Source organism: Xenopus tropicalis, chromosome 5 (genome assembly GCF_000004195.4).
Source record: "Xenopus tropicalis strain Nigerian chromosome 5, UCB_Xtro_10.0, whole genome shotgun sequence".
Taxonomy (NCBI): domain Eukaryota; kingdom Metazoa; phylum Chordata; class Amphibia; order Anura; family Pipidae; genus Xenopus; species Xenopus tropicalis.
The window spans coordinates 77698085-77710792 of record NC_030681.2 but is presented as its reverse complement, the minus strand read 5'-3'; the positions used below and the strand labels follow the sequence as shown (position 1 = coordinate 77710792).

The 12708-nt window shown below is 36.5% G+C and overlaps 1 protein-coding gene across 2 annotated transcripts in view; it reads left to right on the top strand.

Annotated features, from left to right (window-relative positions):
* Window positions 1-12708, top strand: part of fig4 (FIG4 phosphoinositide 5-phosphatase) — a 120375-nt gene that overhangs the window by 23267 nt on the left and 84400 nt on the right. The window contains exons 5-9 of one of the 2 annotated variants that reach the window (XM_031901894.1): window positions 7012-7168; window positions 7510-7560; window positions 8810-8952; window positions 11542-11670; window positions 12172-12272. In XM_031901894.1, the coding sequence (XP_031757754.1) occupies window positions 7012-7168; window positions 7510-7560; window positions 8810-8952; window positions 11542-11670; window positions 12172-12272 (581 nt within the window). Of the gene's footprint in view, window positions 1-7011; window positions 7169-7509; window positions 7561-8809; window positions 8962-11541; window positions 11671-12171; window positions 12273-12708 lie in introns of both variants that reach the window. The other variant, XM_031901893.1, reaches the window with a different exon arrangement.

Here is a 12708-nt window from a genome sequence, read left to right as displayed (position 1 = left end):
AAGCAATTAAATTTGGTCTGACATGACCTGTCCTTCATAAAGCCATGCTGATTACTGCTCATAATGCCATTCTCCAGTACATAATTTTGTATGTGATCCCTTAACAAGCCTTCAAATAACTTGCCCAACATGGATGTCAAACTTACAGGCCTATAATTGCTAGGCTGAGATCTTACTCCCTTTTTAAATATAGGAATGACATTCGCCTTCTTCCAATCCGTAGGTACCATACCTGATGAAAGAGAGTCTGAGAATATCAGAAACAAAGGCCACTGTAAATCTGACCCTAGCTTTCTCAGTACCCGAGGGTGTATTCCATCTGACCCAGGTGCCTTGTTCACATTTATCTTGTGTAACCCTTTAAGCACCATATCCTGTGTCAACCACTGCATAGTTTGAGCTGAGGCAACAGTGCAGATATTGGATGGGACTTGGCACTCTGGCTCCTCTACTGTATACACAGAAGAAAAGAACTGGTTAAGCACATCTGCCTTTTCTGTATCCGCTGTAACCATATTGTTACTATAACTCAATGGGGCCACACCCTCAACCTGCATCTTTTTACTATTAATATACTTAAAAAACTTTTTGGGGTTAGTCTTGGCCTCTGCTGCAATGCGCTCCTCATACACCTGCCAGCATTTAAAGTGCCTCTGATTAACCCCAAATAAAGTTCAGCTGCTCTAGTTGGTCTTTCCTGACATTTTTTTAGTCGCATCCCACAGCAAAAGCCATGGTCCACAGAGAGCTTCCAAAGCATCAGAGGGATCTCATTGTTAAAAGATATCAGTCAGGAGAAGGGTACAAAAGAATTTCCAAGGCATTAGATATACCATGGAACACAGTGAAGTCAAGTGGAGAAAATATGGCACAACAGTGACATTACCAAGAACTGGACATCCCTCCAAAATTGATGAAAAGATGAGAAGAAAACTGGTCAGGGAGGCTACCAAGAGGCCTACAGCAACATTAAAGGAGCTGCAGAAATATCTGACAAGTACTGGCTGTGTGGTACATGTGACCACAATCTCCCGTATTCTTCATATGTCTGGGCTATGGGGTAGAGTGGCAAGACGAAAGCCTTTTCTTACGAAGAAAAACATACAAGCCAGGCTGAAGTTTCCCAAAAGCATGTGGGAAAAGGTGTTATGGTCTGATGAAACCAAGGTTGAACTTTTTGGCCATAATTCAAAAAAATATATTTGGCGCAAAAACAATACTGCACCAAAAGAACACCATACCCACAGTGAAACATGGTGGTGGCAGCATCATGCTTTGGGGCTATTTTTCTTCAGCTGGAACTGGGGCCTTAGTTAAGATAGAGGGAATTATGAACAGTTCCAAATACCAGTCAATATTGGCACAAAACCTTCAGGCTTCTGCTAGAAAGCTGAACATGGAACTTCATCTTTCAGCATGACAACCACCCAAAGCATACATCCAAATCAACAAAGGAATGGCTTCACCGGAAGAAGATTAAAGTTTTGGAATGGCCCAGCCAGAGCCCAGACCTGAATCCGATTGAAAATCTGTGGGGTGATCTCAAAAGGGCTGTGCACAGGAGATGCCCTCGCAATCTGATAGATTTGGAGTGTTTCTGCAAAGAAGAGTGGGCAAATCTTGCAAAGTCAAAATGTGCCATGCTGATAGACTCATACCCAAAAAGACTGAGTGCTGTAATGAAATCAAAAGGTGCTTCAACAAAGTATTAGTTTAAGGGTGTGCACATTTATGCAACCACATTATTTTAGTTTTTTTTGTTTTCTTCCCTCCACCTAAAAGATTTCAGTTTGTTTTTCAATTGAGTGGTACAGTTTATAGGTCACACTAAAGGTGGAAAAAATTCTGAAATGATTTATCTTTGTCTCGTTTTTGTACAGCACAGGAACCTGACATTTTACCAGGGGTGTGTAGACTTTTTATATCCACTGTATGAAACCTAAGTGATTTGATTACTGTGTAAAATTTGGTAACCAGAACAAAATCAGCATTCTGCCCAACTGTCAACCCCTTTTTTATGTGTTCATCTTTCCACATATTTTTTGCTTACTGTTCACAAACCACATTTTTATGTTTCCATATATTTGTTTGAAATATTTAGTGATAAATACATAGCTAAATTTATATTGTAGGGCTTTTGTTGCTCAAATTCTAGATGATATGGCAGATTTACCTATTGTACTTCTGTTTATCTAATCATTTTCTTACAGAAAATGGGCAGGTGGGTGTAACTACATAAAAAAGAGCCTTGACCTGATTGTCAGCCAGACGTTTCAGTCATACCAGTACATAAACATGAGGAGAAACCCTGTTATTTTGCTTTTCACTTGGTAAGATTTTACCAAGCCATAGCTGTTTCAAAGAAATCTTCGTAAACAGCATGGATTCTAGTTATACAAGAAAATTAATTTTGTTGGGAACCTTAATGATAGTGTTTTCCAGGGCCAATATAGCATTTTTTCAATAAAATGGGCATTAACAGTAAGGATCAAATGATAATTTTGAAGGATGAAGAATGACATCTGTTTTTGTTAGTTTTTGTTCTTGTAAAATCTTTGCCCTACTTTAATGCTGTATTTAATAGATAAGAAGTTATTGTAAATACTGTATAGTTGCTGAGTAAATACAGCAAAATATATTTTAGCAAAATTCAAAATTTCATAATTTCCTTTTTTGGCTCTCATGTCCACCACTGCAGCATTATTAGATTATTATTATTATTATTAGCTAATTAGATCTCTTAGTTAGCTTGCTGGTTCCGGTAAAGTGTGTTGTTAATTTATGTTGTGTTGTTAATTTATGTTGTTGCATGTATGTAGCACCTTGGTCCTGGAGGAACGTTGTTTCGTTTCACTGTGTACTGAACTGTATATGGTTGGAATGACAATAAAAGTCTACTTGACTTGACTTGACTGACCATTGCATCTGGCAGCTTACTCTGATATCCCTTGCAGAATATTTAAAACCACATTCCACTGCTAATAAATCCTCTGCTTGAGCATAATAAGCACCCCTACTCTTCCTGCTAAAAAGAGGCTTCCCCTTTAGACTGGTGGAACCACCATTTTTACATTTGACCCTGGGATCAGTTGTGGCTGGTCAGGGCCAGTTGGACACAAAAAAACAAAACCAACTAGAAAGGGAAGTTTGAAAACAAACTTCATGTTGGGTTGAAAAACATTAAGTCACTGAATGAAATCTGATGTGTTGTTGGCTCCGCCCAGTGTTTCTAACCTTGGACCACAGTTATAAAGTAAAAACCACTGTGCAAAGTTTGGGGCCGTGGTTTTAATAGCGTCTAAATAGCAGCAATTTAAATTTCCCCATTGAAAGTCAACAAGTGACATCTGATTGGCGGTTGGTGGGCCCGACCCACTTTTTCACTCTGAACCACATTTATCTGGTGACTAGATCTGCAAAGTTTGGGGACCTTAGTATTAATATTTAAAGAATAGCAGCAGTTTAAATTTAAACATATGAAGTCTATAGGTGAAATCTGATTGGCTATTGTTGGCCACCCCCACTTTTCTAAACTTGCAAAGTTTGGGGACCCTGACATTAAACATGTGAGAATGGCAGTAGTTAAAATTTCCCCACTGGAAACATTGAAAGAAATGCGATTGGCTTTTGGCGGCTCCGCCACCTTTTTCTAACCTTAAGTACGTAGTCACTTAGTGCAAAGTTTGGGAACTCAAACCAATAAAATTCAATAGGTAAAACCTAAATGGCTGTTGGTGACTCTGCCCACTTTTCAAAACTAAAACTGCAGTCCCCTAGTGACCAACTTTGAGAAGTTTGGGGACCCTGGTGTTAATACTGTGAGAATGGCAGCAGGTTGAATATCCCCATTAGTACCATACAAGGTTATCACTGTAAAAGCCAAGTTGTATGATCTTACCCCTGGTAAAGGTGGGCCCAGGTGCTCGTGCCCCGGACCTTCTGCTTAGGGAGCCATTTAGGAATTCACAGAAAGAAAAGCAGCCAGGAACTCTGGTTCCCACAGGATGTCAAAAAAGGTCAAAAAGCAGCTTATAGTGAATAAAAAAGGTTACAATTTATTTACTCCATACATAAAACAAAAAAAGCCTTACGCGTTTCGTACCTAGAGGGTACTGAATCATAGACTGCATTACACTCTCAAATACACAATATTTAAAGCCAAAGTAGCCAATAAGGAGGCTCCTAAATTGGCCAATCACAATATACATTTAATTAAGTAATTTAAATAGTCAATTGTGAGTACTTAAAAGGATTATGTAGGGTTACATGTATATCTCCTATGTAGGAAAGTGGGATGAAATCTACCATTAAGTATAATAGTCAAAAAACATATTGAAATGATCAAATAAAGAATTTTTTAAACATAACAGGTTACATCACATTCGTAGTTAAGACCAACTGGTTGTCTGGTCTGTAAATAAAATATCCATTTCGTCTCTTTTTTGATTAATACATGAGTAATGTCAACTCCACGTGGATTGGGAGTCATTATGTCAATTCCTATAACTGATAGGTAAGACAGTGATCTATTAGAGCATTCTAAAAAGTGTTTTGCTATTGTAGTTCTGCAATTTTCATTAGTGATATTTAGAATGCGTTCACAAATTTGTTCTTTCAGTTTTCTACTTGTTTGGCCAATGTATTGTTTATTGCACTTAGTGCAGGTAAGTAAATATATCACATATCTTGTATTACAATTAATATAGAGTTTGATTTGGTATGTTTTCTTTGTAGTTGAAAAAGTGAAGGATTGGGTCTAAAGGACAAAATTGCATGTAATACACTGTCTAGAGCCGCATTTGTACATACCCTTGGTAGATAACCAAGTGTTGGTAGATGTATTTTGTTGAACAAGGCTGGGAGATAGCCTATTATTCAGTGTTTCGGTTCTTCTTGTCACAAATCTACAACCATTATCTAAAACTTGTCTTAATACTGGATCTGTTTTAAGAATAGTGAGATTATTATTAACAATATTTTTTATTTTATTATACTGAGGGCTATAAGTCAAAATGCATGATAAAGCTTTTGAGTTATATTTTATCTTTTTTTGTAATTCGATCATATTAGGAGAAGAAGAATTTCCAGCATTGACAGTTTTATATCTGTTGGTAAGGTTAGACCTTTTAGTTGTAGCAGCCCTCTTAAAGGCTTTGAGTAGGATTCCATCAGTGTAGCCTCTATTTTTTAATCTCAGGAAAAGATCTTTGGATTTAGATAAAAAAATCTTCTTCTTCAGAACAAATACCTCGGAGACGTAAGAATTGACTGTAAGGAATGTTTTGTATCAAGTGTTTGGGGTGACAGGATTGTGCATTCAATAATGTGTTAGCTGAGCAATCTTTTCTAAAGATTGTGCTAGTGATGTGTCCATTTTCAACAGATAGTGTGATATCTAGGAAATTAATGAAATTGGCATTTATTTCTGAGGTAAATTTTAGATTGTAATCATTAGTGTTGATGTTGGTGATAAAATTAGTGAATGATTCATTAGTGCCAGACCATACTAAGATAATATCATCAATGAAGCGCCCATAGTATTGGATGTTATTAGAGTATGTATTATCTTCATTGTATATATGTAGTTCCTCCCACCAGCCTAAAAAAAGGTTGGCGTAAGACGGAGCAAATTTGGCACCCATGGCTGTACAGAGGGCAGGCCTTGGTGAAGTCTATTTAGGCATACATATGACAGCATAGAAAATGACCACATGCTTGAAAAAGGGGGTCACTTTGCCCTGAAACATTGCACCTCCGCAATAAAGGTTTTTAAAGGGCTTGCTTCCCTCTTTTTGCAGCTCTGAGTGCCATTTGCTTTTTGTTGCTAGCATAGAAAACGACCACATGCCATTAGATGTGAAGGCAGACTTGTCAACATACGCATTTTAGTGGTTTTTGAAACCACAAATAGCCTCATTTCCACAAAAACCACATCGCAGGCCAAGAATCCGCCAAGTGTGGTGTAAGCCTTGAAGGGAAAATATACCCATTTTTTCATACAAGCGCATTCAATTGAGGTTATTTAGTGAAGGATTGTGAAGTAATAGGTTTTGGGACTTAAATAATATATGCACCACCCACTATGGAAAGCAGGGACTTCTAATACCAGAATGAATTACCTTACAATGGGACAAGTTGAGGCAGTCTGCAGTCAGTGGAATCAGGTATGCTCGGTACAGAAAGCAGTGTTGGGAAGGTCAGAAGAGCCCTATTCGTATCACCTGCTTTAACAACCTCTTGTGGGCTTTCCCTTCTGAGACTCCCTAACTTGGGCATCTAAATGACACACAAAGTAGGGGGAGGTAGGAGGATTGCATACAGCTTTCTCCTGCCTCTGTCTTTTGGATAAAGCACTGGCAGCACTTGGGATCCAAATATGACCTTTTTTACTCTTTGCACACTGTGTTCTACATTGTAAATGACCCCAGTATTGTTTTGTACCTTTTTTTTACATCAGCCTATCTGAATGTGATCATGTCAGAATGGGGGGGGGTATATATTTTCCCTGTAAATTCTTAATCATTTTGATCTGGAATATCATCTGATGTTTAACGGATAACTCAAGGGATAATGGGTAAGGGAGTGGCATGCTTAAATGCCAGTATAAATGTAATTATTGTTTTCATTAGATATTGATTATTATTAATTCAGTCACTTCACTGGATATTCTGTAGACACAAAATCTGCACGTGTTTTTTTTACCCTTGGTCTCTGAAAATAAAGTGAGTCAACAAATAAAGCCATTTAAGCATCGTTTGTCCAGCTGTGCATGTGAAAGACCTGCGATCAATCAAATCTTAGCATCCCACGCTTGGCAAATGTTAATTACAGTGCTATATACTTTTAATGTTTCTTGAAGCCTACACACATTTTCTTCATGATTGTTTGCATCAGTTCAGTAAATGTTCTTTTAAAATATTATCTTTTCTTGTTAAAATGTAAACTACTCTTTCAAGTCTAATCTGCTTCTTCATATATGCATGATATGCAATGTTTCTGCTATTTTTACAGGATTTGTACAATTTTTAGAAGGTTATTATATTGTGCTAATCACAAAAAGAAGAAAAATGGCTGATATTGGAGGACATGCAATTTACAAAATTGAAGATACAAGCATGATTTATATTCCAAATGATTCTGTTCGAGTTACCCATCCTGATGAAGCAAGGTAATTTTATGAATTGAAGTTTAAAGAAACAGTTCAGTATAAAAATAAAACTGGGCAAATAGATAGGCTGTGCAAAGTAAAAAATGATTTCACTTCACCAAAAATATAATTTATAAAGGCTGGAGTGAGTGAATGTCTAACACTCCAGAACACAACTTCCTCCTATGCATTTCTCTAACTTGTTAGTTGGCGACTAGAAAAGCAGCCACATGGGACATAACTGTTCAATCAGTTTGCTTTGATCCTGACCTGGGTGCAAATTAGATTAATTTCTACATAGTTTGTGTAGTCCTCACTGCTGTGTTCTTGTTTAATTTTTGTTATCTTTGTTGAAATTTTAGGTATCTAAGAATATTTCAGAATGTAGACCTGTCCAGCAATTTCTATTTCAGGTAATGCAGTAAAATATCCCCATTTACTAATGAGTTATTTTGTAGGAATAGAAATGTGTGTTTTAGCACAATACAGCATGGAGCTCAAAGGCAGACTGGAAGCACCAAAAATACCTTGGGGGGTTTTGCCAGACTGTTCAGGCATTTGATGATGTATTAAAACAGGTAGGTTTTTACAGCCATCCTTGTCTAGGCTGTTAATAAAATACAGTAGGTTATTATTAGGTGATGATGTCTTATTATACTTGTATTGCATTGTTGGTATTTTCAAATATAATTAACAGAGTTCCACCAATGAACAAAGCTTATCTCTTCCAAGAAATAATATAGTCATCAGGCAATTTATGTGATATTTCTATTACAACAGTATATCAGTTGACATTACTAAAATAAATGTGGCTCAAATGTTATATATTAATCTAGTTTTGAAATAAGAGCGTAGAATCTTACCAGTACCAATGCATATTCTGATTCAATCATGTGAACCAGTCACAAGGATCTAAAGGCACTCAATTAGGCACTTATTCCTAAATACCTAAATTCATTTTTTTAAATTTGATCTGCAGTAATGCAGTTACTACTTATATAAAGCTGTTTACCTTACATATCCATCTCATAGACTGGTCTTCTGGGAACCACTGGTAATGTTTATGTAGTTACATTGATAGCATGTGATTTAACATACTATATCTACCAGCATTTAAAAATAGAAAATCTGAGCATCTTTCATAATGCCAATCCCTGATCCAGGTCATACTCATACTCAGCAGTATTAGCATGAAATCCTCAAAATCCTACCCAAACCCCATAAATTTTAGCCTAGTAAATTTAAAGTGATACTGGCACAAAAAATACTTTTCAAAATATGATTGTACTTTAAAAGTTAGCTATAGGTCATGTTGATAGTTTTTTGCTGATAGGGCTGTTATTGTAAGTAATTGTTACTCGAAGTTCCTAAGCCTGACTGTTTGCCAGCCTGACTGTCCCTTCTCAGCCTGTCAGCTATAACTTCTAATGCTAACCGACTCCTGCTGCACAAATATGGCAGCCCCCTCATAGCAGAACACGGGGGATCAGATAAGTAATGTAAAAGCATTGGGTAAATACTTATATGGCAAAATTATAAATAACATGCAAAGACAGTTTATGATAAAAAAAAGGTTTAATTTCTGGTGTCAGCATCTCTTTAATAAATATTTCTCCAGAAGGTATGGCTTTGCTCCTTATTTTCTTTCTTTTGTTATATCAGCTACAGCTATGATTTGAGCCACTCTCTCCAGTACAATCTAACGATACTTAGGATGCCAGCTGAAATGCTAAAATCTGAAACAGCACCCCATACCCGACAAGAAGGCTTTGATATTTTTGAAGATGAAGAATTAAGCAACCAAGGTGGGTCTGGTGAGTATGTTTCCTATTATGGTTTTCAATGATTTTTTTTTTTTATACCTAGTATAATCCTGATTTATTCGTATGTTACACTGACTTATATCTAGGTTCTCCTGTACAATGGAAACCATTGGTCAGCATGTTGTCAGCAGTATGTTTGATCGATTGTAGAGTCTTTGGCTTATTCCCATCAAACGCTGATGTGTTTATCTTGAAATGTGATGTTCAGTTGTTTATTGATCTGCCTAACTTTCATTTTGCACTTGGTTGGATCCATTGCTTTGTGATTCCAAAGCCAAAATATGTGTGTTCTATATAACTCTTCTAGTTCCTTTCAATATAACTTCTAGTGAAAAACTCTTAGTCTGTGCAGCATAAGCAGCCGTGAAAAATATTACATTTATATACCCTGGCCACATGATCGCTGTTGGTAGCTATGGGCATGTTGAAGGGTATTCAGACGTGCATCAGTGACACCCTATGTTTAACCTATCTTTTAAATTGAAAGTATTGCTGTAAAACTGTTCTAGAAGTTTGTTCTGTGTTCATACTCTTTAGTTCCTGAGTACCTACTCAGCAAATGGGTCAGTCCTGTCAGTATCTATTATACTGTACTGGTATTTATCTATGAAATATCTTACAGTGCTAAGATTTGTAATACTGGCATTGTGGAGTATAATTGGTCGCGATCCTTGAATTAGTTGTATTCTTTGATATTAACATGGTATATAAATAGGAGTGGGCCTGAAAAGAAAAGAAAGTTACAAAAAGTAACAATAACAAAAAAACTGTAGCCTCACAAAGCAATAGTTTTTTCGCTGCTGGGGTCAGTGACCCCTTTAAAAGCTGCAAAGAAATTCTGGCAGATAGTATCAGCACTGCTCTCCAAGGTCCTTCTTAGCCCAATAGAACCAACTCCGCAATCATTCTTGCTAGGAATGAAAATGAGAAATGTACAATCCAAACAATCGTGTAAACTAGTCACGCACATCCTAACAGCAGCAAGATCACTATTGGCAGCCAACTGGAAACACCCCTACATACCAGGCCTAATAACAATAACCACAAAAATAAACTGGATCAGAGCCATAGAGTCAATCAAAGACAGAGTCCTGGACAGAAGCTACGAGGGGGAACTGGAGTGGTATCCATGGGCCACCGGAGATACCCAATAAAATACCCCCCAGTGGCTTAGCCTTTACTTTTATATCCATAAATTCAACCCCCTGCTATCTGTCAAACACAGAATTAATTCAAATTCACTTTTATGGCATGCATTAACTATTTATAGACACAACCTGTTATGTGCCTCCATTATCATGCAAAAATGAGGGTAAAGATTTGAGAATTTGCTGTTTTTCTTTTTTTTTTTTGCTTCTCTTCTAAAAGAGGCACATAAACCTACTTACCACCATATTTGTTCTTATTTGCCCTTATGTAAATGATTTTTTTTGTCCAAATTAACAAAGTTTAAAAATTATAACATTTAATTCATGATTAGATTCGATATATCCATTTTTGTTTATTTATAGTCATTCTCTACACTGTATTAGCAGAGAAGATGCAGACCGGAAATTGGAAACACAGGATTGAGACAGTTCATTTCTGTTCTTTCTATATAGTTTGAGGCTGAATCATTTGTTCTTGCTTCCTCCACCTTTACACTTTTCAGTTTTATGTCAAAGGCAGTTATATTTCTAATTATAATTACACAGAGGAAACTGTCACATGCACTGTTCCATTGTATTGACTTATCTATTATTATCTTGTTACAGGAATCAAAATGCTGAATCTGACAAATTTGCATTATTCTATTTTTAATTCATTTCATTTAAGGTTGATTAGCACATTCTTTCTTATTTTTGTCCCCTATGTTTTGTACAGCAGTTTACCTGTCATTTTTTTATTTGTCATTTACAAACAGGGATGTGACTTTTTGTCTGGTTTTAACAAACATTTGATTAAAGGACATGTAAACCCCACACACAAAAATTTAATCAGTGAACAGCCTCTTTGAAATCTTTCAATACCTGCCACACTGGTTGTCCAGTGGTTAATACTAAGGCTGCAACATCTCCTTAATCACTTAGATTTCAGTGTAGTTTTGACATAATGAGTTTTTGCAGGCAGTGTAAATGTTACGCAGCAAGGTCACCCTGCTTTTGGTTGTGTTTTTGAATCTTGCCTTGAAATGTTGGTAATGGAAATAGAGTGATAAAACATTTAATAAAAGAGAGTAAAATAGTTCTGTAGTATTCTATGGAATAACAACTATGAAGTTAATGTGTTATGGTGGAGACAAAAAAATAAAGTCTTCTTTCATAATAAAAAATGTTGAACCAATGTCTGTGAGAAACTTGATTTATGTAATTGCTCTGTTAGGTGGAGAGATACATTGTAATGAAATGGTATTACAGTGCAACCTGAATAATGTATAAGCTAACCTGCTTCTGAATATCTTTAGTCCTTCTTAAAAGACAGATACTGTATATACTAGCTTTTAAGAAATAATTTTGCACAGCTTTTTGGAGAATACATTCTAGTGCTGTCAAATATTCATTGTTCTTTTTTAATATACTTGTATCTTTACAGGTGTCTTTGGAATATGCAGTGAGCCATACATGAAATATGTGTGGAATGGGGAACTGCTGCAGAATGTGAGGGATGTAGTACATCGTGATTGGCTACTTTACATCATCCATGGATTTTGTGGACAATCAAGTATCCAATTTAATTGAAAAACAATTAGCATATTCATCTAAAAGCAGTTTCTCGACTGTACTGCCTGACCATCTTGGCATGTATGACAAATCCTAGTGAATCAAGGGTTATAGGTCCTGATGGAAAAATTCTGTCAGGCAGCTGAAAGTAAAGAAGGAAGAGCCCAAGCTTGTGTATGGTACCTCATATTGTAGTTGTCTGTTCGGTCCACCGGTCCTGTTTTTGACACATTCCCAATGGTAGGAAAGGAATGGGCTCAACTTTGGTGCTGCGCTCTGCATCTCACTTCAGATTTTTAGTCCAGCAAAAGGGGCAGTTTACGCAAGGGCACAAGCACTTGCTAAGTGAGCATTTACTTGGACCCCGGGGTAAAGTAAATGTGGCAAGTAAATGGTGTGTTGATTTGTCTAGATATCACATTTGTTAGGTAATCTCAAATGAATCTTTTTCTTTGGAAAGGTGATTTCTTTCATCTGATTTTCCTTAATTATGGTTTCTAAGAACTGCTAATTTATGGTCGGCCAGTGTACGTGACTCTAATGGCTAGAAGATCAAGCAGATTTGCTGGGACTCGTTTCCTGAAAAGAGGAGCAAATTGCGAGGTAAAATATAATTACTATTAAATAAAACTTCTAATCTAAAATAAATAACACATCTTTTACTTTTATATTATTTTGCAATTGAGTGGCAATAGTTGCAAAACTTAAAAACAGGAATAATGTTATGGGAAAACATGTTTTTTTCAAAACGCATCAGTTAAAAGAACTTTTCCAACAGAACCCTGCATTGAAATCCGTTTTTCAAATCCATTTTTTTAAATTTAATTTTGAAATTTCACATGGGGCTAGGCATATTCTTCATTTCCCAGGGTGCCACAACCATGTGACCTGTGCTCTGATAAATTGCAGTCACACTTTACTGTTGCACTGCAAGTTAGAGTGATATTAGCCCCAACCTTTTCCCCCTCCAGCATCCGATCAGCAGAACAGTGAGAAAGTAGTATGTTAGCAGCTCCCTGACAGCTGTATTGCTAAAAGT